The sequence below is a fragment of the Sciurus vulgaris genome (genome assembly GCF_902686455.1).
Source record: "Sciurus vulgaris genome assembly, chromosome: 4".
Taxonomy (NCBI): domain Eukaryota; kingdom Metazoa; phylum Chordata; class Mammalia; order Rodentia; family Sciuridae; genus Sciurus; species Sciurus vulgaris.
Window position 1 is genome coordinate 55579653 of NC_136464.1, and position 25635 is coordinate 55605287.

A 25635-nucleotide genomic window follows, 5' to 3' on the forward strand; every position below is an offset into this window, starting at 1 on the left:
AAAGAGGATAATCGGGTTGGGAACTGTGGAGGGATTGGGGAGGGACTGGACACACCTGTCTGGGGTGAGGAAGGGATCCCGCTGGGGCGCAGCAGAGGAGTCTGGAAGAGTAGAACGAGGGCCATGGCAGGCTCAGGGGAGCCAGGGGTGCACGGAAGTGATGGGGTGAGGCTGGTACGAGAATGACCAGCCAGAGTTGGCCTGGTTGGACTCGAGGGACATGCAGGGACTGCAGCAGGTGCACCCAAGGACTTTGAAAAGCAGGCTAATGGCAGAGAGGAGGGAAAGCATGTTGGAACAGCAGGAAGTACTATTCTGGGTTAGGTGAACCCGAGAGAGATTCCGGGCTTTGTTGTTTACAGACTAAGTGACCAGGGACAACACCCCTAGCCTCGGTTTCCTCATCTGTAGACTGGGCACAGGGGTGACCAACCTTGCCTTCGGTCCTGCAAGGTTGGAGGTAATCCTGTGGGGCGTCTTGTCTGGGGACTGGTGTGAGGAGAGGTAGTGACGGTTGACAGGATGGCCTTCCCCACCCTCTCCAGGGAGGTCCCCTTGATGGGCGCTGGCCGGTTTCCCTCACTGTCCAGAGCTTTCCCCCCCGACTTCCCTGAGAGGAGACAAGGCCGAGGAATGCAGAGGCGCTCTGACCACTCAGATCTGGAAGGCGCGGGACAGGGGAGAAGGCTGAGCTGCCCGCGATGCCCTGGAGACTTCCTGGGCCATGGCGGGATTTCCTGGTGCCTGCTCCCTGCGAGCCCGCACGGCCCTGGAAGTCCTGCCTCCTCCTGTCTCAGCAGAACAGGGCACATAGGCGCAGTGGCCATCTGGTTTGGGCCAAGGAGGTTAAGGAGAGCTGGGTGGCTGAGTCTGGGAGGGAAGACGCAGGAAGCCCAGTGCAGTCTCAGGCGCTGGAGCCGCCTGGAGGCCGGGTGCTGCCCAGGCCGGGGAAGAGCCCCAAATCTCCCACCCACTGCCACGCTGCTGGGTGGGCCTGGGCAGGTCCCAGCTCCCAGGAGCTCAGCCTGGTCACCTTAGAGAGAGTACGATCTGGGGGCCTCTCCGCTTTGACAGTCCACGGGAAGGCTCCCACCCATTTTGGGGTTGGCAGACGAGGCCTCTATTTGTGGTCAAGGGTTAAGGGCAGGAGGGAAGAACTAAAAGCCAAAACTCAGGGCTCTAAACGATGCGGGGTCCCAGCCTCGGGTCTTGGATGCAGCCATGAACCCCCCGTGCTGCATTTCGGGGAGCTTGGAGGCCCCGGGTGGGGCAGCTGCACCAGACTGGAGCTCCCAGCAACAGCTGGTTGCCAGGGCAGCTCTGGCTTCTGGGAAGGAAGGAGGCTGGGGAGGGGAGTGTGTGTGGTGTGTGTGTGTGTGTGTGTGTGTGTGTGTGTGTGTGTGTGTGTGTGTGTGTTTTGGAGAGAACCCAATGGCCCACCCAAACCATGAGGAGCGTGGCTTTGACCGTCCCTCAGTTTTCCGCCCTGTGATCTCTTTGGCATTTAAAAATGCCATTCACCCCTTGTTCTGCAGTCAGACACCTTCAAAGCAAAGGTGCTTTTCTGAGAAGCTGAGAGAGAAGTCTAGAAGGACTGGGGCCCAGGGATGCTGCAGGAGGGGCCTCAGGGCTGCCAGGGCCCCTCATTCCACCGCTCCCCTCGTGCTGCTTCTCTCCCCAGTAACCTGGGGGCTGGCAGGAGCTGAGTAGCCACCCGCTGGCTGCCGCTGGGACCACGCTGTTCAAACTTCCCAGGGAGACGGTGAGAGCTCGGTGGCCCGGAGGCCGTTAACCCGCCCCTGTCCCCCAGCGCCTCCCGCCTGAGAGGGCTCCCAGGAGACAGGCCAGAGCGAGGCCACAGCCCCCTCTCCTCTTCCCACCCAGTTGCCATCACTGTTCTCCTGGCTGTCCCCTCCCCCAAGGCAGGGCCAACTTTCAGCAAAGCCAGGTCCAGCTGGAGAGCCAGGGGAGCAAGCCCACTCTGCCGCCTGGCTGTCCGAGGGTGCAGGGCACAGCGGAGCCCAGGCTGGGCGGGGTCTCAGGGCCTCCTGATGCTCCCTGGCTTTCCCAGACTGCTGAGAAGACCTCTCCACCAAGCTTGACCTGCGGAGGGCTGACTCTGAGGTCAGTGCTTGGGGACTGCAGAGCAGGTCTGGTGAGGAATGGGGGTGAGACCCTTGCTGGGGGACCTGGGGAGGATTTGAGGGTGTGCTCAGGCCTTGGCAAGCCCTCTGGTTCTGCAGAGTGCAAACAAGGCCCAGTGAGGGGCAGTGGCTAGGCCAAGGCCACTTAGGAGTCCTCTCTGCTCTTACAGGCCCTATTCTGTGAGACTGAGGGAAGAAAGAAGGTTCTAGAGTGAGCTGGCAGGATGCATCCAGAGTAGGACTTCAGTTGGAAGGGACAGGCTTCCACTGGGTGCAAGATGAAGACCGTCCCTAGCTTGGTTTGGAGAGGCCTCTTTCCTGGGACCCAGCTGGCCCTTGCTGACTGGTCAGCAGAGGGTGTGGAGAGAGCCTGGCGCTGGACTTCCGTCAGGCTCTAGGGAGGGCGGCTGGTGGTTTTCCAACGTGCCAGGCTCTGGCTGCCATGGGAACGGCCCAGACGCTGAGCACGGCCTCAGTTTTGCTTTTACTGAAGGGGCCTTAAGGCCTGAAGCCCTGACCCTGGTGGCTAGCCCGGCAGCTTCTCCAGATCTATTCGAAGACCCTGAAAGTTCAACCCTAGAACTAGGAGAATCAAAGCTTCTTCCGGCTCAGACTCTCCTTTCCTTTCTCCAGCCACACAGCTCCCAGGGCAGGCTGGAGGGGCAGCTGGTGTTCTCCCCGTGAGAGACGGCCGCGGGCACACCCACCCCTCCTCCTGCTCAGACTCAAGGAAGGGCCAACCCACACGTGGTGCCCAGCCAGAGTGCCCTCCAAGCCTGATGCCTGAAAGGCGGAGGCCCTGGGCAGCTAGACGGGCATCAGAGTTTCCAGGCGGGAGCTGGGAGGGGTCGTTTTCTGTCTGGAAGTGCCCGGAGGGGTGTGGGGGACCTGTGGGAGGCCGGGAGGGGAGATCTGGATGCCCTCAGTCTGCTGGGCGCAGGGAGCCGGGAGTTAGGTCCTGCGGCTACTGGTGAGTTCCTGGGGTGGGAGAGGGGCTCCAGGGGTGGGGAACTGGGTGACCACGGCCCCCTCCCTGCTGCCTGCTGACAGGGATTCTCCACAGCTACATGCAGAACCTTGGCATGACTGAGTCTCTCCTGCTGGGTTTTGGTGCTAGAGAAATGACTTCCTTCCTTCCTTCCTTCCTTCCTTCCTTCCTTCCTTCCTTCCTTCCTTCCTTCCTTCCTTCCTTCCTTCCTTCCTTCCTTCCTTCCTTCCTTCCTTCCTTCCTTCCTTCCTTCCTTCCTTCCTTCCTTCCTTCCTTCCTTCCTTCCTTCCTTCCTTCCTTCCTTCCTTCCTTCCTTCCTTCCTTCCTTCCTTCCTTCCTTCCTTCCTTCCTTCCTTCCTCCCTCCGTCCCTCCCTCCTTCCCTCTAACCCCCTCCCCTGTACTGGGGATTGAACCCAGGGGCACTCTACCACTGAGCTACATCCCCAACCTTTTTGATTTTTCGAGACAGGGTCTTGCTAAATTGCTGAGGCTGGCCTTGAACTTGTGATCCTCCTGCCTCAGCCTCCTGAGTAGCTGGGGTTGCAGGTGTGTGCCACTGTGCCTGCCTGAAACTTGACTCTTGAAATCTGGGTGAGACAAAGCGGCGATGGGGAAAGAGGAAGCTCTGCTATCTCCAGGCTCAGGAAAGACTCCAAGGTCAAATAGAAATGATGGGTCTTTCTTAGATCCTCTTTTGAATTTCCTGTCCTTTGTAGAATTCAGAGATCATAAATGCTGGCCCGTGAGCTGAATGGAGCTTATTGACGTGTTCTGATCGGCCTGTGGAGTCTTTCAAACATTGGATAATTCATTTCAAAAATTTTTGGAATCCAGCTTATTTGGCCTTTGCCGTCTCTTGCTAGTTTCCCTCCATATTACCTTAAACAAATTTGAATGAGTTGCCAACATTTAAACATCAGGAATATTTGCCTTAAAAAAAAAAAAAGTCCAGTTTCTGGCTTCCCTTGGGAAACTGGAAGAGCCCAGTACACGGGTCCAGACCCTGCAGTGGCACCATGGGCCTGGGTTTGGGGGCGGGGGAGCCTGCCTACCTGTCTCCTTGGTCATGCATTACCTGCCAGTCAGGCTCTGGAATCATTATTATCTGCCACCCAGACATAAGCAGCCAAAAGCTCAGCCTGGGTTTGCATCTCCAAGAACCACCTGCAGTGGTCCAAGGGATGATCTTAAACAGAAAGGCCCAGAAGGTGAAGGGAAGGTGAATGAGCTCTCTGGGTGGGTTCCCAGCTCCACCTGGCCTTCCTTGTGAGCTTATTTCCCATCTGTTCCTAGAGCAGCTACGCCTACCTCAGGTAGAGGGTTGGGGGCCAAAAAGGTGGAAAGGCCATGTATCCAGGAGTCAGGGAACCTGGTTCTGGCCTTTGCTTGGCTACTGGCACACAAAGTGACCAGTGAGGCTTGGCCTTCCCCTCTCTGGGCCTCGATTTCTTCACCTGTCATGGGAACAGGCTGGGCTGCATCAGAAAGCAGCCACAGGAATACCCATGGGGCCAGGCAGATGTGCGCTGGGCCCATGAGGGTGTGTGGTGAGCTGGGTCCCTGTCTAAAGCTGGTAGCTGCTGGGACCAGAAAGGCACACGGCCCAGTGTGGCCAGTGGTGAAATCCTGGGATTTCAAGAGAAGCCAGGTTTCTAGATGTTTATGGAAACTCTCTCTCTTTTTCTTAAAATCACAATTAAAAAACACTGCAAGGACCCAGTGAGACGTGTGGACCCCTCACCTGCAGCTTTGGCACTAGATAATCACCGGGTCCCTGCCAGCTCACTGCAGCACCTTATACTCTATGACCTGCTCCTGTCACAGAACAAATTATTGATGAATTTTGTCTTTGATTCCAAATTTTCAGGCCTAAGACTATGGTGATTCATGAGCATTGGTTTCTCAATGCCGAAAGGCATTACCCTTGTCTCTTCCATGACAGATGGGCGGGGGGAATAGCAGGAGAGGCCCTAGTCCCGATCCAGCTCCACCACTTACAAACTGTCACCTGGGACCTGTCACCTCTCTGGGCCTCACTGTCCTAACCTGTAACACCGCCACAGTGCTATCTAGTTGAACCAGGCCCAGCCCCTTCAATGTTGCCGGGGAAGTCTCTCCCTCCCTTGGGCCCGGCGGGTTCAGCTGACGTGCTACAGAGTTCCACTTCCTTTCTGTTGCAGGAGATATGAGCGCAGAGGGCTCCAGCCTCTCCAGCCCGGGGGCTGCCGGCCTCCAGGACTCCTCCACAGCTCCTGTCACTCCCGGGACTCTCACGGGGACAGCTGACCCCCTTCCTGTGCTCATCGCCCTGGCCTGCATCTTCCTCCTGCTGGCCTCTTGTCTACTGTTCCTGACCCTCTGCAAGCCGGCGGCTCTGGACCCCCGCCACCGCAGGGCTCGCGAGTGCATGCCCCACCACCCCGAGAGCCCCAGCGAGCCGCGGCTCCAGCTCTGGAAGCGCCTGGGCTCCCTGCGCCGCTCTCTGCACAGCTTCCGGAGGGCGCGGGCTGCTGCCCCTCCACGGCCACTGTCAGGCCATGACAACAACCTGGGCAACTGTGACTGCACGGAATCGACCAAAATGTGACAGGTGTCCCCATACAGATGTCCCCCACTCTCCTCCACCCCCTGCAGATCCTCCTGCCCCGGACTGTAGGACGGCGGCCCTAGCAAGCTGGGCCTTACACACGCCTCCAGTGCTGCCCCAGGTGCCCAGCCGGTGTCCTTTTTCAGAGGTGGTCCCGAACAGCACCCTCTCTTCTGCAGACCCCTTGTGGCTCTTGCTAAAAGACCCCAGGATCAAGAGACGAGCTCCCATGGCCGTCTGTGCCCTTGGTCCGAGGCTCTGGGGGTACAACCCAGAACTTTCCAGCATCCCTTTCTGGCAACCAGGCATCAACCGCTCCTGGAAACTGCATTCTGCTCCCCAGGAGAAACTCTGCTCCCCGCTGCAGGGCCAAAGCCCTGTCCCACCACCTGCACCACGTCAGTGCCCGAGGCAAAGGGTCCCAGGGACCCCTCGTCTCTGGTTTCCTGCCCTGCCAGCATCTGCCTGCTGATCCATGAGGCAGCCTCAACCTCCTGGTGATCAGACCCCTGGGCACGGGCTGGGGGGCTCTGGACGCCACCGTCTTAGCAGCTCACTCAGCTGTCCCTTCAGAGAGCCCAGGTCGGGACTGATCAGGAGGGGGCAGGGGATGGGTGAGGAGGTTCCTGCCAGAAGCCAGGAAGAGGCCTGTCAGAGTGCCAGGTAGCCACCTGTGGCCACTGTCAGCAGCTCGAGGGCTCTGAAGACAAAACGGAGGCTCCATGCCTTACCCAGGGAAGGAGGTGTCTTCCAGACCTCTGTGGGACAGCTGCGGGTCCTCGGGCCTGGACCACACAAGTGTGCTATCCATGCACCCGACTACTGACTGACCTGTCAAAGAATCCCCCGGTGTGCCCTTCCTAGAATCCCATGTCCTCCGCCTCTCCTCCCAAGGCCAAGGCTAACCACTTTGGTTGGATCTCAGATTTGGAGCCTGGGAAGAGGGGACCTAAAATGCCCAGCTCCTGTCCCAGAGTCAGGGGGCCAGGCCCCATCAATAGGTGGCCCGGCTCCACCCTGCTGTGACCCCCCCGTGCAGCCAGCCAAGGCTTCCTGAGGACCGAGCTCTGGCCACATCGCCTCTCAGCTCCAGCCTTCACTGGCAGTTAATGCCCACTGGGAACACCCACGCCGCTGTGAGCAGAGGCCTCTGGGAGCTGGCTCCAGCTGATCTTTTACCCTCATCTTGACCAGAGACCCCAGGCAAAATGAACTAGCTGACCTCTCCAACCGCACGTAGGCGGCACGCAGTACCTTCTGCGAGGCCTTCTTAGTCCTCCAGGGGAGCTGCCCTCCTGCCTGGAGCTCCTCACCCGTCTGGGGAGGCCGAGGCGCAGCCTCCTCTGGGCAGCGTGCAGTCTTGTCTGCACCTTCTCTTTCCCACCAGCCTGGGGGCTCACAGGGAGTCAGCCCTAGCTTTGATTCACCAGCTCCAGCAGAGGGAGGAGGCCTGTTTGTGGAGCGAGGGTGGCCCAGGCTGCCAGCGTACCGCCCGTCTCCCGCTACTGCCCCTGAAGCACGACTGCTCCCCAGAAGGCCTGGCTGGAGATGCCGCTGTGTGACGCCACTGTGCTTTCTTTCCAGCTTAGCATGATCTCAAAGACGGAGCCCAGCTTTGCAAAAACTCCAACCCGGGCCTGGGAGAAGGCACCCTGAGACTCTGAATTTCTCCCTGACAAGAGGGGGCAATCGCGGAGCCCTACGTCACTCAAGAACTCTAGGACTCCCGTCTGAGGACTGCTGTGTAAATGGAAACCAGTACTTGGGGTTAGGAAGTAAGGCCGGCCTCCTCCCCAAGGGTCTCGTTCCTCTCTGCCTTCTGGCTGGGTCACCTCTTTGTGGTTCACTCCCTCCAGGGCCTCCCTGAGACATCCCAGGCTGAGCCCCGTCTGTAGCAGGACAGCACCCACCTCTCCCCCTGGTCAGCAGGCTCTGCTGGTCTGTTCTCTCCCTGGGGGTGGTGGGGGGAGGCTGCCTGGAGGCCTGAAGGAACATCCTGGGTGAGGAGGAGGCTCGCAAAGCTCTGGCTGTGCCCTTAAGTCGGGTGGGCTGCGGGCCCCGGATGCCTATCAGTAAGCCAGGGGCGGCAGGTACCAGGCCAGGGGTGAGGCCTACAGCTTCATGTGCAGGGCTCTGCAAGTCTCTACCAGTTGAGGCCAGGGCTGGGAAATCCCTTCTCCTTCCTCCTTCCTCCTTCTGGAACCAGCCACCAGGCCTTGTAAGTCCCCAGGGCTTCCGGGCTCTCCATGCTCCTTCAAGTGAGCTCCCTGCCCCCAGTCCCTTTCCTGTCTTCTGTTCCTCATGCAGGGACCTGGGCACATGCCCAGCCTCCCACTCTTCCTCCCTTCCCAGGCACAGGAACCTGCCTAGGGGACAGGCCCAGAGTTGCTGTTTGGCTCCCCCCCGCCCAGAGCAGTTGGAAAGCCCCAGCTGGTGAAGAGAGTCATTCTTCCCGCCTCCCCTCTCCTGGCAACAGAGGCCGCAGGGCAGCGGCGAGGGCGGGTCCTCCACTGTTCCTTCGGAGCCTCTTAGCTGCGGATCCTGCTCTGGGCCAAGAGAGCCCTTTCTTCCCAGCTGCCTGCTTCCAAGAGGGGAGCTGGCCAAGGGGCCGTGAAAGACCCTCTGTTCTGGCCTCTGGGCGCTGGCTCTCTCCCCACCTCCTTTCTGGGAAAGTGTGACCTCTGTCTCCCCTCTCTACTCTGAAAGGCCCTTCGGGGTGGGGTGGGGTGCCGAGGAGCTAGGAGAGGGAGGCCAAGGCCTTTCTCTGTTTGCTGGGGATCCAGGCCGTGCCCCAGGGCCTCCTCAGGACAGGCCCAGCCTGGACCCTCTCCTGTTTCCATCCCACCATGCCTCGATGCCACTGAGCTCGTGCCCACAGAGCCCAGTGTGGCCGCCTGACCAGGGGGTCCCAGGCCACCTGCCTGCACGATGCTGTGGCCCTCAGGGATGTCCTCGGGGACGCTGGCCTCGTAGCTGCTCTGGAGAAAGATGGGCCGGTTGTCGTTCACATCCAGGACAGTGACAAACACGGTGGCTGTGCCAGTGCGCCGCTTGCCTACCGGGCCGTTGTCTGAGGGAGTTTTAGGAGGACAGTTAGTGGATCCTGGAGGGACAGCCTTCCCGGGCCCACGCCCGCTCCTGGGCTCCAGTTGGACACACACCTTGTTCAGCCCCTCCAGCCCTGGGGTTTGCAACGGGCAACTCTCTCCCCTTCCAGAATAACGCGAACGAGATACTCAAGCAGGACCATGCGCCAGGCCTTACTCTCACTCTGTTCGCACCCACTTCACAGAGGAGGCAACTGAGGTACCCAGCAGGTGAAATGGTCCAATGCCTGGGGACCTGCCCATGCTAATTTATTTGGTAAAAGGGTCTTTGAAGATGTAATTAAGTCAAGGATCTTGAGAAGAGATCACCCTGGTTATCCAGGTGGGACATAAACTCGACAATAAGCATCTTTATCAAAGAGAGCGTGCTGGGGGCGGTGGTGCAGGCCTTAGCCCCAGCACTCAAGAGTCTGAGGCAGGAGGGTTGCAAGTTCAAGGCCAGCCTGGGCTACTTAGACCCTGTCTCAAAAAGGGGGGGAAAAAAAAAAAAAAGAAAAGAAAAGAGAGAAGGCAGAAGGAGATTCGAGACAGAGAGAAGGCCTTGTGGAGATGAAGCCGCCAGCCGAGGAACACCTACAGCCACGAGAACCCAGATGGGGGAAGGGTTCTCCCTAGAGCCTGCGGAGGGACAGTGGCCCTGCTGACCGCTCCACTGTGAACTTCCAGAACCAGGAGAGAATACATTCTGTTGCTTTAAGTCACCAAATTTGCAGTGAATTTTTGGGCAAATGGAGGACACAGACACAGGCCGTGAGATTGCAAAGCCAGCAGCGAGCACGGCAGGGTGAGGTGCAGGGGAGTGAGCTGTCCTCTGCTCATGTCCAGAGGTGACAGGCAGAATGTGGGCCCAGGGACACCCTACCCACAACTTCTCAAAGGAAATGGACTATCTGAACTTTCAACCTTGTTTAAAAGCTGTCATTCTTATTAAAACATCGGTGGGTCAGAGACATGCCACAGGACAGATGTGGCTGGAGGGCCTCTGCATTTAGGGGCCTGGTCCCTCTTGGCTCCCAAACCTACGGTGTCCACTGGGGACTCTGAAGGACCCTCCCAGGCCTGGGGTGGGAGTGAGGGTGGAAGCCTTGGCCCCAGCCAGGACAGCTGTTGGGTTGTCCTCCCTGGAGGAAGGAGCAGTGCCCAGGGTTTGTGACCAGGCCAGGGCGGTCACCCAGGGAGGGCATGGCAGCTGGAGTTGGCTGGGGACCAAGGTGACTCTGCTTCTTCCCCAGGATAGCTGACCCCATGCTGGATGCAGTCACCTCCTGAGACAGGTCCTCTTACCTCCTAAGCTCTTCTCCAGCTTAGCCCCCGCCACCCTGAGGATCCTGCTAACTTGCCCCAGCTGGGGACACTGAGCTGGGAGACCATCCAGAAGGTCGGAGCCTGAGCCCTTTACTCCTGCTAGCTGATCCGAAACTGAGGCTGGACTCAGAGGGGTTGAGGGGTCTCCAAGGGTCGGGTGGCAGCCCCAGGATGGGAAGAGAACAGGATGGAGGTGTCCAGGTAAGGCTGGGCTGGGGAGGAACTGCTGGCTGAAAAGAGCGAGGTGCGGACAGCTGCGTCCCTTCTCACCCAGAGCTTGCTGCAAACAACGAGATGGGCTTTCCTGGGGGGACCAGGGGCTCCTGCAGGGACACGGGCCTCATCCCACCCTCTTCCCCTCCAGAGCCCTGAAGGGCTCCCAACTGCCTGAAGATCAAAGTCCAAACTTCCAGGTCAAACTTAGGCTTCTAAAAATCCAGACCTTCCTCCCTTCCTTCCTCCCTTCCTTCCTTCCCTTTTCTTATGTGCCACTGAGGCACATCCCCAGCCCTTTTTTGTATTTTATTTAAAGACAGGGTCTCCTGAGTTGCTTAGGACCTCACTAAATTGCTGAGGCTGGCTTTGAACTCATGATCCTCCTACCTCAGCCTCCAGAGCTGCTGAGATTACAGGCGTGCACCACCACATCCAGCAAACCCAGACCTTTCTGATCTCTGTCTCCTCTCCCCAGGGTAGGCCACACCTTGGGAAAGCTGCTATACACAGTCCGTCCCCCTCTCTCTTCTGCCTCCATGCCTTTGCCTGCAGGTTATTCTGGCTGAAGAGCACCGCTTGTTTCTGCCCTTCGGCACCATCCCGCTTTCTCTTGGGAGGACCGAGCCCCTAGAGTGTTCCTCTGAGGGCCGCCCCCATCCCCCACTCTGAGGCCTGGGATTCTAGGCAGAAGGAGCTGCCCCAGCTCGGCAAGTGACTTAGGCCCGACCAACCAGCCCCTTTCAGTACCCTGGTCACAATGAAGGGCTCAGTGATGGGCTCAGGGGCAGATGGAACTAATCAGAGCTAAGCTGGAGGCTTCTGTTGGGCAGCCGGTGTAAGAAGCCCGGGCTGGCTGCCCTGTCGCTGCACTTGAACCTGCGGCAGTGATTCGCACCAGGCGATGCAGAGGAGGAAGAGCCAGCCAGTGTGGATCCTGCGGCCAGATGGCACCGCCTGGGCCTGAATCCAGGGGTACCTGCTGCCAGGTCTCCCGGCGCACTGGTTCTGTGAGCCTGTACAGCTGAAGTCAGCTTATTCTGCTTCTAAATTTGCAGCCCAGAGTCCGATCTGGCTCAAAGGCACGCTCGGAAGGCTTCCTCCACCTCGCCCACGCTGTTTTCTGCCACCCCCTGGGCTGCTGCGCCCACGTCCTCCCTTGTCCCTTCCTGCTTTGTCTGGCCTGGAGCTGCAGTGCTAGGCCTCCCTGTTGGTCTCCTCCGGGTTCCCAGGACGCCCCTGCCGCACTGTCCTAGGCTTTGCGTACAGCCCGGAGCGTGAGCCTCGGGCCACAAGTGCTGGGTAATACTTGGTGTCTGGTGGCCTTTCCTTCACCAGCCTCAGGGCAGAGTTCATCCTCTGGTTCCAGGCCTGGCCCTGGAAGGCCTCCACGTGAACTCTGCCCGGAGTGACCATGGTGGGGTGTGGGGGGGCAGCTGGCACGTACCGATGGCCTCCAGGACAAGTGTGTACGCGGCAGTGGTCTCGCGGTCCAGCCCCACCACCGTCCTGACGACGGCATCTCGGTAGCCCACACTGAACTTCCCATCCACGTTTCCCCCTGTGGACAAAGAGCAGAGCTCCAGGGCTGCATGCCCGGGGTGGCCCAGCAGTGAGCGCTCCAACTCAGCCCTCCCCAGGCTGTGATGAGGGCGAGGCTGTGTCCCGGCCACTTGACCTGTTCCCTTAACCTCCATTTGACAGACAGCAGAAACAGGTCCCTTCCTGCCCCTTCCCCACTCCGCCCCCCGCCTTCCTGCAGAAGTGGCTGAGCAGTTAACCTGAGCTGGGGCTTTTAAATGTGGCCAAGGACTTCGGGTTCAGCTGGGCACTCCCCAGACCCTTCCTCTCCAGGGCCAGCGAGGAATGGGCTGAGATGTACGGTTCTGTGTACGGAGACACGGGTGCAGGCAGGCGGGGAGGGTGGACAGGAGACCGGTGGGGCTCAGCCTTCCTGAGTCCCGGGACTGGTGGGAAGTATGAGGGTTTCTTCTCTGTGGTTGGACAGGGCTAAGAAAGGACCACCCAGGGACCCCCGCGCCCCCCCCCGCCCCGTGAGCTGCAGGCCTGGTGGCACTCTGGGCAGCAGAGGGCGCCACTGCACCAGGTTTAGGGAGAACTGAGACCAAGACTGGGCCCTGCTCCTGGCAGAACCTGCCCTGAGAATCTGGAGGGCTCTCAACAGGCCAGAACCCGCCACTTCCAAGTCCTGGGAAGTGGTCCTGGGGGCTGCCAGGAGCTTCCTTGTCCTTGTTGGTTTGCCCCTGTTAAGTCTCCTGGCCCCCAAACCTCTAGCATTCCCCAATGTCTGAAGTACCATCTGTAAAGACACAACCTGGCTTCCAGCAGGGCCAGGGCAGAACTAAGGTATAATCAGTGTCGGTGACCAAACCACGGAGCTGACTGCCGTGTGCAGGGTCTCCATACCCACGCCTTTCCTGGGTCAGTGCTGAGGACCAGACCGTGAGGAGCACCCCGTCGGGTAGGGCAGAGTGGCAGCAGCTATAGCCAAGGATGGGCCGTGAGTCTGGGACTTCTTGCTCCCGGGGAGAGGAGTGGGGAGTCTGGTGTGCGCACTGCGCACGTGTACAAGCAGGCATGTGCATATGCTGCGTGTGCGTAATGCGGCTGCCCGCGAATCGTGAGCAGAGAGCAGACAGAGGGGTTGAAGGGCTGAGGGATGCAGAACTCTCCCCCCCTCCCGCGTGCCCTGGCACCTCTCAGGTGAAGGATGCCCAGAAACTCCTAACCCAGGGAGTGACAACCACTCCCCATCCATCCTTCCGCCGTGGCAGACATCACTCATTGATCATGGCTCGCTCTCCCCGTTGAGACAGGACAGGGCCCATCATCTTTGATCACAGCTCCCCAGGTGGTGGCTATTCAACATTTTAAAAGCTAAAACCAACTGATTTAGGGCATTCTGAGCCATCTGCCTCTAAACAGATGGGAATTCTCCCCGTGGGTAAATGGTCCCTGGGGAAGGACAAGGCCACATTCTTCCTGTCACTGCTTCATCACCCTGACGTGGGGTGGAGTGGGAACCCCAGTCAGTCCTCCCTCCCCTGCATCCACCCTGGACAGGTTCAGGAGGTTCCCCCGGGGGCCAGACCAGAGGGATCCAGCTGCAGGCCCTTGGGGAAAGCTGCAAATCCGCAGGTGGGCAGCGGTGGAGAGAACCAGCCCCCTGCCACGCTCCTGCCCCCAGGGCTGGTCCCACATCTGGGAGGGCAGGGCAGGGCCCCAGGCTGAGGAGGCCGCACCTGTGATGAAGTAGCTGAGCTCGGCGTTGAGGCCCACGTCGTTGTCGGTGCAGTTCAGCCAGACCACCCGGAACTCACGGGGCACGTCCTCCGACACCGACACGTTGTACACGGCCGGGGAGAAGGTGGGCGTCTCGTCGTTCACGTCCAGCACTGCGGACACAGTGGAACACAGGGCTAGCCCTGGCTCCTGCGTCCGACAGCCCAGTTCCAGAGGCCCAGGCCCCAGAGCGAGCAGGAAACTGCAAGGGAGCCACCAGCCCCGAGTGGCATTTGTGCCGATACCTGCTGGTCACGAGCCCAGGGTCCCTGGGCCTGCTGGGGCCAGAACCAAGCTGACAAGAGCCCCTCCTTGCCCTGTCCCTGGGGCTTATTGCTGCTCATGCTGTCAAAGGGAAGAGAGAAAATTCCAGAATCTCTCTGGAAAGGGCCTAACAATGACGATAGCGGTGATTACGGTGACGATAACAGGGACTGGATCAGACTCTTCCGCATGCTTAGTGCTGTCCACACAGGACCCCACACGGTCCACAGGGTGTTCCTATGAGGTGGGCACATCAGACCCAGCCCAAAGCTGAGGGAACAGAAGCTCAGAGCTTAGACAGAGTGACTGGTCTAAAATCCCAGGGATGGAATGGAGGGGCCGGGGTCTTGGGGAGGCCTGGTTTGTGAAGGGCTCTTCGCGAAGAAGCTGAATTTGAGGTTGAGTTTCCCTTGAAGATGTATTTTTCCCAGCTCTCCGTGCCAGGCCTGTCCTCCTCAGTCTGATGGACCTTGGGGTGACCTTCATAGGGAAATGACCCCACCCGTTTGGCTACTCTCCCTGATGTCACCGGGAAGAGTGATGGGCTCACGCAATGATATGGCCTCTGCCGAGCCTTGGAGAGAGGCCCTCTGGGGTCCTCTCTGAAGGACGGGACAAGCTCCCTGTTAATCATGGTAAAGAAGTGGGTCCTCAAGCTGCACCAGGCACCCACGGACCAGCTAAGGGTCGACAGGAGAGAGAACATCTGGCCTCCATCCTAGGTCTTGAGTGGGGAGGCCAGTATGTGCGCCTGTGCTGAAGCTCCCTGCCCCACATACATGTCCTATGGAGGCCTCAGGAGCCAGAGCAGGATGGAACAGGTCTGGGGACAGGTCCAGCCTACGCTCTGCACTTATTTCCCTGGAGTTATCCTGGCCCAATAGCCACAGTTCATGTAAGTGTCCCCATTTTGCCTGAAGAATTAAAGACAGATCCCAAGTAGATGGGAAATGTTCTCCACTCCCGGGCCCTGCACCCAGGCAGGGTGGAGACCCTGGGGATTAGCTCAGGAGGCGTGAATCTTGGGGAGCTTGGGAATCGTGGCTGCCCTCTTCCCAGGGGGGTGCCCTTCCATTGGGAGCCCAGGAGTCCACATGCACAGGACAGGGAGACTCCTTCACATCTCCAAAGGAACTCTGGCCCTCCAAGACAGGGCTCTGCATTCTCTGCTCCTGCCCTGGGGTCCCAGGACCTGCTCCTGGATCAGAGACTGCGAGGGGTGGGGGGACCTTGGCAGGGCTCTGGCGCCCTGATGGCAGTGGCCAGGTGGGGACAGGCTTTGCTGGCATCTCCAGCATGGTGGAGATAGGCAAGGCTCTGCTGTGCTGAGCGGTCCAGCTGAGGAGGGTGCCCCAGGGCCGGTGGGCACCGTGGAGTGTGGGCTCCCCAGCCCCCCAGCGGCCCCCAGGCCCTGAACACAGCAGGAGGCCCCGCCCCTCACCGCGGATGGTGAGCGTGCTGGTGGAGCTCTTGGTGGGCGTGCCCGCGTCGCTGGCCACCACCCGCAGCTGGTACTCGGCGATGCGCTCCCGGTCCAGCTCGGTGGTGGTGACCACCACACCGCTGCTGCTGTTGATGAGGAAGTCCATGCGGGGCATGCCCACCTGCATGCGGTAGGACACCAGCCCGTTCAGGCCCTCGTCCAGGTCGACGGCCACCACCTGGGGGAGAGGACAGGCTGCGTGAGGCGCTGGACCACCTGTTCCCCTCTGAGCCAGAGGCCAGGCCACTGTCCCTGGTGCACCTCCTGGAGGCTTTCTAAGGGCAGCTGTGAGAGCTGAAAGATGTCCAGGTGGGCTCCAGTCCAATGCACTCAGCGAGGCTGCGGGTGGGTGGGGAGGGACCTTCTAGAACCAGAGTCCAGTGGCCACAGTCTTCCCCTTTAAGCCCTGCTCTTCCCCTTAGGGATCTTCCCAGGTTCCCTCCAGTGGGCCCCGGGCCCCCCAGGCTCTCCAGTAGCCCAGACATCTCCCCTCATCCTCCAGCCCTGTGATGCTGGCTTGCAGCAGTTGTTCAGCTCAGAGACCTTGGAAGACAGGACCTCGATCACCTAGTCCACCCGATACAGCCCCCCTCCCTGCTTAGTAGATAGAACAAGTGTAAGATGAACGCAGGATTACTTTTTTTTTTGGTACCAGGGATTGAACCCAGGGGTACTTAACCACTGAGTTACATCCCCAGCTCTTTTTCTATTTTATTTAGAGGGGGTCTCGCTGAGTTGCTTAGTGTCTCACTTTTGCTGAGGCTGGTTTTGAACTTGCAATCCTCCTGCCTCAGCCTCCTGAGCTGCTGGGATTACAGGTGTGCGCTGCCGTGCCTGGCTGATGTCAGGATTACTTTTAAAAAGTCACTTGAGGGCTGGGGTTGTGGGTCAGTGGTAGAGCACTTGCCTAGCATGTGTGTGGCACTGATTTTGATTCTCAGCACCATGTATAAATAAATGAATAAAATAAAGGTCTATCAACATCTAAAAAAAATCAATACCAGTTTTTTAAAAAAAAAATCACTCAAGGATTTCATTTTTTAATTCATTTCCTTTGAGGCCAAGTACAGGCAAGACTCCTCCCCAGTCCCTGACTGGTTCCCACTGGCCACTCCATTTCCGATCAGCATTGCCCCAACCCAAGACCTTGTAAGACGCTGAAAGTCTTACAGAATCTCATTCAAGACACTGGAAACAATGTGTAGCAATTGTTAAAATAAGAACTTCGAAATAACCTAAGACTTCTTGGAAGACAATGGTCTAATTCATATTCAACAAACTGGACAGGAAGATTCCAGATTCTGCTTGAATGCTTTCCAGTTGGGGGTGGTCACTGCTTTGACTTTACTTGCACATATCACTAATCCCTGGAGAAAGTGCTTCTCTAACCAGCAGAAAACTTTATTGGTTGAACTATAGTGACTTGGCCACATCAGTGTTTATAGCAGCTCAATTCATAATAACTAAGCTATGGAACCAACCTAGAATCCCTTCAATAGATGAATGGATAAAGAAAATGTGGTACATATACACAATGGAATATTACTCAGCCATAAGGAAGAATGAAATCATGGCATTTGCAGGTAAATGGGTGGATCTGGAGACTATCATGCTAAGCCAATCCCCCAAAACCAAAGGCTGAATGTTCTCTCTAATATGGGGATGCTTACATACAATAAGCAGGGGGAGAATAGAAGTTAATTGGACTGGACAAAAAGGAATGAAGGGAAGGGGGGATGGGAATAGGAAAGACAGTGGAATGAATCAGACATGACTTCCCTGTGATCACATATGAACACACGACCAGTGCGACTCCACATTGTGTACAACCACAAGAGCGAGATCCCACTTAGAATAAGTTCTACTCCATGTATGTTCAACATGTCAAACACTCTACTGTCACGCATGTCTGAAAGTCCTTGTTTGGCTGAGCCCCTAGGGGGGCCAGGGGACCACACAACTCACATCAGAACCCTCTGCTATCTGAAGACGGGGTCTGAGTTACACATCCCCAGCCCCTCCAAACAGCTCCTCGTGGTTCTGGGCCGCTTCTCTGCTCTCAGGGGTGTGCCGGTGGGCGTCTCTTTCCCCTGCGGCCTGTGAGCCCCCAGAGAAGAGGGTTTGGGGATTCATTCACTCTCACCCGCCAGCCCTCCTGATCTGTTAGGGGCGCCACTCCCTGGGGACTGGCTGTGGTTCCCTGGATGGGGGCTCCCCCTGCTGGGGGCTTGGGGAGAGCGCTCTGCTGAGACTGCTCCTGGGGACCAAAGCACACTATCAGTCTCCTTCACAGGTGAGGAAACTGAGGCAGCAGGCCCTGCTGGGGTCGCCCACTCTGGCGTCCTGACATACAGCCCTCCCCTCTGAATGGGGAGATGTTAACCTGCTCCCATAATCTCTGTACAAACCACAATGGACACAATGCCACAGTCATTGTGGATTTCCTGCAGTTCAAGTACCAGGTGGCTTGACACCTGTGTCTGGTTGAATATCCACAGCAGAGCCAGGCAGGTACTACTGTTATCTCCAATTTGCAGGCCAGGAGGCTGAGACTCAGAGAGGTTAAGTAGTGTGCTACAAGTCACACAGCACACGGGTGGGGAATTGGGAGCCACACTGGTGGTGATGGGACTCCAAGCCTGTGGTTTTGGTTTTGCAGTAAGTACTTGGGACAGAATCCAGGGCCCTGTTCACTCTGGGCAAGTGTTCCACCACTGAGCGTCATCCCCAGCCCTAAAGGCCTATTTTAACCATGACCTTCTTCAGGATTTCTGAATGGCTCCTGCTGGGGCACCTCCTCCCCTGACTAGAGGGGATGAAGCAGGAAGCAGAGAGGCCATGTGCAAGATGGACTCTGCCTCTTCTGGGCCCGAGTCCAGAGTGAGTCTCTTTAAAGACTTCTACAAATCAGGGTGTCTCAGAGCTGGGGGGCTGGGAGCGGGGCCCACGCTGCCCACATTGGGCTCTCCTCGGCTGGCCTTCTCTGTATCTAGATCCATCTGCAGGCTGGGGTGTGGAGGGTCTTGGGCCAGCCCTCCCTCAGGCCTGGAGAACCTCTGCTGGCTTTCAGCCTTCTGTCCTGGCCTCCCTCCCTCCGTCTCTGCCCCTGTGGCCTCCTGTCCTGCCCACTGCTGCTCTCCCTCCACCTCCCCGCTCCACCTGTCCTTCAAGACCAGCTCCACTCTCCTCCCCGGGGAACTGCCCGGACCTCACGGGCCCCACCTGTCCCTCTCAGCTCCGCCTCTCCGGGCCTGGTGCAGCTTGTTCTTGTTCTGGGGGGTGCTTAGCAACCCTGTCCCCCCACAAAGTGGGGGCCGGCACCCACGGCCACCCGTTGGCTGTCAGGGACAGGGTAAGGGACACTCACCTGATAGACAGAGACCCCCGCAGGGGTGCCTTCTAGCACTTCAGCCACGAAAGGCAGGTTCTGAAAGGTGGGGTCGTTGTCATTGAGGTCCAAGAGGTTCACAAACACTGTGGCACTGCTGGTGGCCCTCAGGGGGGGTCTGCCACCTGGAGGGACGGGGGAGAGGGAAAGATGGGTGCAGAGCAGAGGGGCAGGGGCAGGCAAGCAGGGTGAGGGTGGCAGAGTCAGTGTCCCGCACACGGCCCCCCAGAGGCGGCCTGGACCCGCACCCCTCTCCAGTCTTTCCCCACCCGGGGCGCTTTGGGGGTCCCACTGGGGTCAGTCTCCTCTTGGTGATCGGTACAGCCCTCCTGCCTGGGCCCCAGCCTCCCGAGGACCCGTCCCAGGAGTGTTGCCAGGCCCCCCAGGGTCGAGGCCACAGCGCCCACAAGGGTCTGGGGTGGGCGGGCCGTACAGTCGGCCACAGAGACGATGATCCTGCGCATCAGCTCCGCCTGCAGGGGGTCGGGATTCTCCCGGTCCAGCATGACGTGGCTGGTGCGGATCTTGCCGGTGGTGCTGTTGAGGCTGTAGAACTTGTTGGGAGGCTGGATGCTGTACACCAGGGTGCCATTCTCCCCCAGGTCCGGGTCCACGGCCACCACCTGCCCAGGGAACAGGCCCTTCCCTGAGCCCAGGCGGGGACGGCGTCTCCGGCCCACACAGGGTCGTCTGAGCCTCACACGGGGCCCTGGCGCCCTGCCTGGGGGGAGCATCCTGGCTCAGGCCCGGGAAGGGCGCCTCCCTGGGCCCTGGAGGTGCGGGGTGAAGACGAGCCAGCATGGCGTCTGGCTGGCCAGCTTCTCGTCAGTTTTGACCAGTCAAGCTGCTTTCTCAACTCAAAGCTGGGCCTCCTGTGTGTAAGAGTGGTCACTCTGCCCTCCAAGAGGCCTTCAGAGCGAGTGCAGCTGACAGCACCTAGCATCTGTGCACAGCACCCAGCACCCACCTGTGTGCAGCACCCAGCACCCATCTATGTGCAGCACCTAGCTCTTAGCACCCACCTGTGTACAGCACCTAGCACCTAGCACCCACCTGTGTGCAGCGCCCAGCACCCATCTATGTACAGCACCTAGCACCCACCTGTGTATAGCACCTAGCACCCACTAGTGTATAGCACCTAGCATCACCTGTGTGCAGCACCTAGCATCTGTGCACAGCACCCAGCACCCACCTGTGTGCAGCGCCCAGCACCCATCTATGCACAGCACCTAGCTCTTAGCACCCACCAGTGTACAGCACCTAGCACTCACTAGTGTATAGCACCTAGCATCACCTGTGTGCAGCACCTAGCATCTGTGCACAGCACCCAGCACCCACCTGTGTGCAGCACCTAGCACCTAGCTCCCACCAGTGTTTAGCACCTAGCACCCACCTGTGTTTAGCACCTAGCACCCACTAAGTGTATAGCACCTAGCACTCACCTGTGTACAGCACCTAGGACCTAGCACCCACATGTGCACAGCATCCACCTGTGCACAGCACCTAGCACCCACTAGTGTACAGCACCAAGCACCCACCAGTGTATAGCACCTAGCACTCACCTGTGCACAGCACCTAGAACCCACCTGTGTGAAGCACCCAGCATCCATCTATGTACAGCACCTAGCACTTAGAACCCACCTGTGTACAGCACCTAGAACCCACCTGTGTGTAGCACCTAGCTCCCACCAGTGTTTAGCACCTAGCACCCACTAGTGTACAGCACCAAGCACCCACCAGTGTATAGCACCTAACACTCACCTGTGTACAGTACCTAGCACCCACCTGTGTATAGCACCTAGCACCTAGCACCCACCTGTGTACAGCAGATACCTGTGACTCATAAGCACCAGCCCTCTGCAGGCACTGTAAACAGCCTTATGAGGCGGATACCTATGATTATGCCCATTTCCCAGAGAAGGCTCGGTGAGGTGCCCAATGCCTGGAAGCCAGGAAATAGCTGAATGAGAACTGTGCCCCAGTTCCAGGTCCCTCAAGCCAGCAGGCAACACTGCCAGCTTGTCTGTGTCCTTCCCTTCCAGACATGCAGACAGACGTGCTCTTGGGCTCTGGAGAGCAGGGCCCAGCAGCCCCGACCGTGGTGATCTATGAGGGGGCGTCTGCACCCTGGCTGAGCTTTGGAACGGAGTTGGAACCTGGGTTTTAGACACCAGGTGCCTCATCCCCAAACCCGCTCTTCCTTCCTTCCCTCGGAGCTTCTGAGTGTGGAGTGACTTGGGAAGAACTGGGCCTCTGAAACTTCATGGATGACAGGGACAGGCAGGGAGCCATGCACTGGACCCGTTTGGAGGGGAAAACAGCCCAGAGAGGCCCAGGCCGAATTCAAGGTCCCTCAGCACCAGCCTCGGCCCCACCCAGCTCCCGCTCTGGAGGCCGCCCAGAGTCTCGGGACAGCTGTGGCTCCCACCCCTCAGCTCCTCCACCCGTTGTGCTGCAAAAGCCATTGTGGCACCAGAGATGAAAGCCGGGGGGCTGACTGCAGTCCCCAGAGCCGCATCAGGCGGTGTCATTCTTAACTCCAGGACACGGCAATGACAGCAGGGCCTCCTCAGCTCCTTCATCATATTCGATGTAAGGCCTTTATGCTTTGGCAGCAGAATCTGTCCCTCTGCTGGCTTAATCCCCAGCCAGAGGTGTCTCTGGGGCCACTAGAGCAGAACAGACAGATGAGCTGCCCTGGCCGAGGCCCCCACCTGCCCGGGGAGAGGGGCCGATGCCGGGCAGAATCCTGTAGCCACCAGTGAGAGGGGCAGCAGCCCCAGCCCGCACCAGACTGCTCCCCGCTCCCTCGCTGGACGGAGGCACCAAGGGGTGGGGGCGGGGGTCCCCACCTTCCAGGTCGGAGGTGACCTCACTGCTGTGGACCTGTGTCCCCAGCCTCCATCCTGGGGACCCCAGCACCCCATTTTGCAAATAGAGACAGGGCTCTTGGGTGCCCCGAGCGTCATTCGAGCCAGGCCCGGTCTTGCGTTGCCCTCCTCCACGTCTCCACAGTTAGAGGAGGACAGATTTTAATCCCGGGGTTTTCTGGATGGGAAACAGGCGCGGGGTAAAAGGCCCCGTCCTGGGCCAGCGTGAGGTCCACTTCACAACGGCGGGGCTCTCGTCTTCTCCCCGCAAAGGCCAGGGGTGCCTGGGTAGCGGCTCCCAAATGCCCCTGGGCCCCTCCTGGCCCTGCGAGGGCAGCGGGCGGCCCCTCCTGCAGACTAGACTCCCTGCTGGGCGATTTCCTGGACTCTCACCACTTTCCCCTCATCTATTTCCCATTTCACGCTCGTCATTTTTCTCCCGGCCTGACGGGGAATAATTCTCTCCCTCTCCCCTCTCCTTTATTTTGCTGAGGGCTTTGAAAGGCTCTAAATCAATGCCCATCAGCCAGTCCTTGAAGGAGGCTGCAGGAGCCACGGGGAGAGCAGGGCCAAGAGCTCACTGCAGACGGAGATGCTGCCCACGAGCGCGGGCCACGTAGGTGGACAGACATGGTGCCCGTGCCTGGTCACGCCGGGCACCAGGGGACGCATGCACGCCGACTCCCAAAGCACCCGAGCAAAGCCACTCCAGCTCTGAAAAATCACCGGGATCAATCGCCCTGAGCCTCGGGCTCCAGGGCCACAGCCAGCGCTGTGCTGGAGGGGACCCTGGGAGAGCCCTCGGCCACATGCCCTGGTGTCCAGACAAGGAAGAGCCAGGCCAGGCCAGCTGGGGAGGGAGGAAAGAGGAGATATTCCCAGACCAGACTTTCCGGGATAACTATTTCAAATCCCCACAGAGGTTCAACAGCACACCACACAGATGGGACTGCAGCCGCGAGGAAGATGCCATGACAATGACTGCCATTTGTTGACCACACACCACCTGCAGGTGCTTCGTGTGCTTGGATGTACTGACTCTCATCAGGTTGGGACTCGTACTATCTCCACTTTCTAGGTGAGAGAATTGGAGCACAGAGAGGTTAAGTAACTTGCCCCAGGTCACACTGCTGGTAAGTGGTGGAGCTGGGATTAGAACCCAGGCACTGTGGAATCAGTGGCTGCCCAAGCTAGCCACCTCTTAATAATGGTCAACCAAAGGAATAAGCATGGACTGCGGGACCTGAAGGAAACAACACGGAGCAGGGCAGAGGCATGGAGGGCCTCTCTAAGAGGTGACCTTTTAAGCTGGGACAGATGGAGGACTGAGCCAGTCATGGAGGAACAGGGGTGTGGGGGGGGCAGGGAGCAGAGCATTCTGTGGGAGGGAGGAGTTTGTGCAGAGGCTCTGGGGTGGGGAAGAGGTGAGTGGTGTCAGGAACTGAGAGGCCAGTGGGCCCGGGGAGGGGGGAGGGGGAAGGATGGTAGGACATGACCAGGAGGTGGGCCAGCCCCACTCAAATATCACTCTTCTTGTCACCTGACACTCTGGGTTAGCTGTTCTGTCTGCAGCCACCTTCCCCACATCCCAGCCACAGCCCCACCTCACCCTGGGCTGAGCCTCAGCAGGCTCTGGGGGGCCCCTGGGAAGGTACTAAAACATACCCACATCCGTACACATGTACATACATACGCGTGCCAACATTTTATGGGTACGACGTTTAAAGAATTTTTATGACTATTCTTGAAATAATTTTTCAATGACCAACTTGATTAATGTACCGACGTCTTGATTTCTCATCTCCCAGCAATCAAACATCACTGGGAATTCCAGAGAATTCTGGAACATTCTCAAGAATTCTAGAATTCGTCCTCAGATGTAATAAAACTTCCACAAACACTAGGTTCCTGTATTACATTTGGAGGATGTTTAATATAACGGGGTTTAATTTTGATTTTGCTATTTTGAATTTTTGAGTCATTACTTTTATTTTTCTGGCTCAAATGTAACCATGGGACACTGAAAAATCCCAGTGCTCGGGTCCTTGCCTGTCTTGTGCCTGAGGAGGGATAGGATGGCCCTGCTGTAGTGAGGGTATGTGCTGGGGTAACCATGGGGCAGATCCTAGTGGCTCTGAGGTAAGGACTGTGACTTTCACACAGCTTGAGAGGGGAGCCAGCAGTGGGTCTGAGCAGGAGGGAGACACAGGCCTTTGGCTTCCTGTACCCCAACCCTGCCCAGCAGCCCCTGGCCCAACGTCCATACCTGCTCAAGGCTCAGCAGAACATGAGAAAGGCCAGAGAGGGCCACTGTGGACCTGAGCTCGAAACTGCCCAGAGGTAAGTGTAGACCCCACCTGGAAAACCTCCTCTTTGCCTGACCGGGGGGCTCTTCGACAACGGCATCCCAGGCTGGTGTCCTGGGCAGACAGGTTTTTGTAGAGCTACCTCCATCACCTACCTCTCAATTTCTTTTGGGATATTTTTCCAGAAAAACAAAGCCAAGGTAATAGTTAGCCAGACAGGTCTCAGGAGTGGGCATCCAGCCCTGGCCCTGGGGTCCCTGCTGGGTGGGAGGAGGTTGTCTTAAGTCTGACCACAAGGTGGCAGCAGAGAATGCCAGACCTGGAGTCCCACAGAGCAGTGCAAGTGACCCAGGAGAGGGTTTTCCAGTGGTCCCTGGCCTGCCAGCACCAACACAGGGGACTCTGAACAAACACAGATGCCGGATCCCTCATCCTTGACCGACGCAGCCTCTGGGAGGGGACACCCACACTGCAGCTGGGAGTCACGCAGATCTCGAGCATGCGGACAGGACAGGATGGCCAGCCTCTCCTTCTTTGTTCTGCCTCCCAAGTTGACATTCTCTCCCATCTAGATCTCCATGGCTCTTGTCACCATAGGATGTGGCTGATGAGGCTGGGGGCTGCCCCAAGGTTGCTCGGTGTGAGGGGGAGGCCTTCTGGAGAGCCAGATCCAAAAGCAAGGACCGGTTCCCACCCACATCAGTGCCTCAATTCCTCAGGATGTGGGCCGCTTGCTGGGGCCCCCACCTCTCGGCAGACTCTAAGGGCGGGGCCCAGTATTTTCCAATCCCTTGTCTCAAAGCAGACAGAGCCAGGTTGGGGTCCTGCTGCCACCTCTCACTAGCCCAGAGACCTTGGGCAAACCCCAGAAGCCCCAGGTCTGTTTCCTCCACAGTAAAACGGGGGCAGCGAATCCACCTGCCTGGGAGTTTGCTGAGGGTGAGAGCATCCACAGGAGGCCCTCGGCATGGTGCTGGACACGTCCCAGGGATCAGTGAATGGGGCGCTAGGAGCTGACAGGGATCATGTCCACCACAGGGCTGGCTGGGTGGCTGTGGAGCTGGACAGTTGGGGACCAGGCTGTGGGGAGGAGATGTCTACAGAGGTGACAGCAGGGCATCTGTGGGTGCTCCACCCTGCTTTCCTGGGTTGTCCCTGGAAACCAGTCTCTATCCTGCAGGCCCAGTGGCTTTGGCTATATCTCCCCTCCTCATGCTGAGTGGCACCTGGACATATGTGCATGCAGCACACCAGATAGGGACCTGGGGACGCTGCACCAGAGCACCCCTGGTGTGGACTTCAACACCTGGGGGGCAGCCCTGGGGCCAGCACGGGTGGGGGCTGACCAAGCTGACGGATATGGGCACCAGGTGGTGAAGGACAGACGCTGGGACAGAGCTGAGGGTGGGGAAATCTCATGGGTGGGTGGCAAGAGTCTGGGGATCTCAGGACAAGAGTGGCTACAAGCTCAGCCCTAGCTCCCCTGCCACTGTCCCCAGCTGCCCAAAGCCTGAAGCCCGCTGACACCAGAAGCTGGGGGAGGGCTTTCCCCTGACTTCTGACTACCTTTAACTATGCAAGGAAGCTTCTAGAAGTCTGCTCCGAGAGTTGGCTCAGAGGGAAGCATCAAGTCCATCAGCCCCATGCTGATCCCTGGTAGTCCCAGGGATCGTGGT

At 58.5% G+C, this 25635-nt stretch overlaps 2 protein-coding genes across 7 annotated transcripts in view; one reads left to right on the top strand and one right to left on the bottom strand.

The window, feature by feature from the left end:
* Positions 1 to 25635, bottom strand: part of CDH23 (cadherin related 23) — a 391248-nt gene that overhangs the window by 85464 nt on the left and 280149 nt on the right. For all 3 annotated transcript variants that reach the window (XM_079137029.1, XM_079137030.1, XM_079137031.1), the window contains 6 exons: positions 19217 to 19406; positions 18763 to 18908; positions 15354 to 15573; positions 13609 to 13761; positions 11793 to 11906; positions 8642 to 8790 (listed from right to left, as the gene is read on the bottom strand). In XM_079137029.1, coding sequence (XP_078993155.1) covers positions 8642 to 8790; positions 11793 to 11906; positions 13609 to 13761; positions 15354 to 15573; positions 18763 to 18908; positions 19217 to 19406 — 972 coding nt within the window. The remainder of the gene's footprint in view (positions 1 to 8641; positions 8791 to 11792; positions 11907 to 13608; positions 13762 to 15353; positions 15574 to 18762; positions 18909 to 19216; positions 19407 to 25635) is intronic.
* On the top strand, positions 1401 to 6722 carry LOC306659516 (uncharacterized protein C10orf105). 4 transcript variants are annotated; one of them, XM_079137139.1, is made up of 3 exons: positions 1772 to 2124; positions 2315 to 3114; positions 5314 to 6722. In XM_079137139.1, the coding sequence occupies exon 3, from the start codon at positions 5319 to 5321 to the stop codon at positions 5718 to 5720; it is 402 nt and encodes a 133-aa protein (XP_078993265.1). In that variant the 5' UTR covers positions 1772 to 2124; positions 2315 to 3114; positions 5314 to 5318; the 3' UTR covers positions 5721 to 6722. The 4 variants fall into 4 exon arrangements, with proteins under 4 accessions (XP_078993267.1, XP_078993265.1, XP_078993264.1 ...); XM_079137141.1 differs by lacking the exons at positions 1772 to 2124; positions 2315 to 3114 and adding an exon at positions 1401 to 1762; XM_079137138.1 differs by having other exon boundaries at positions 1772 to 2490.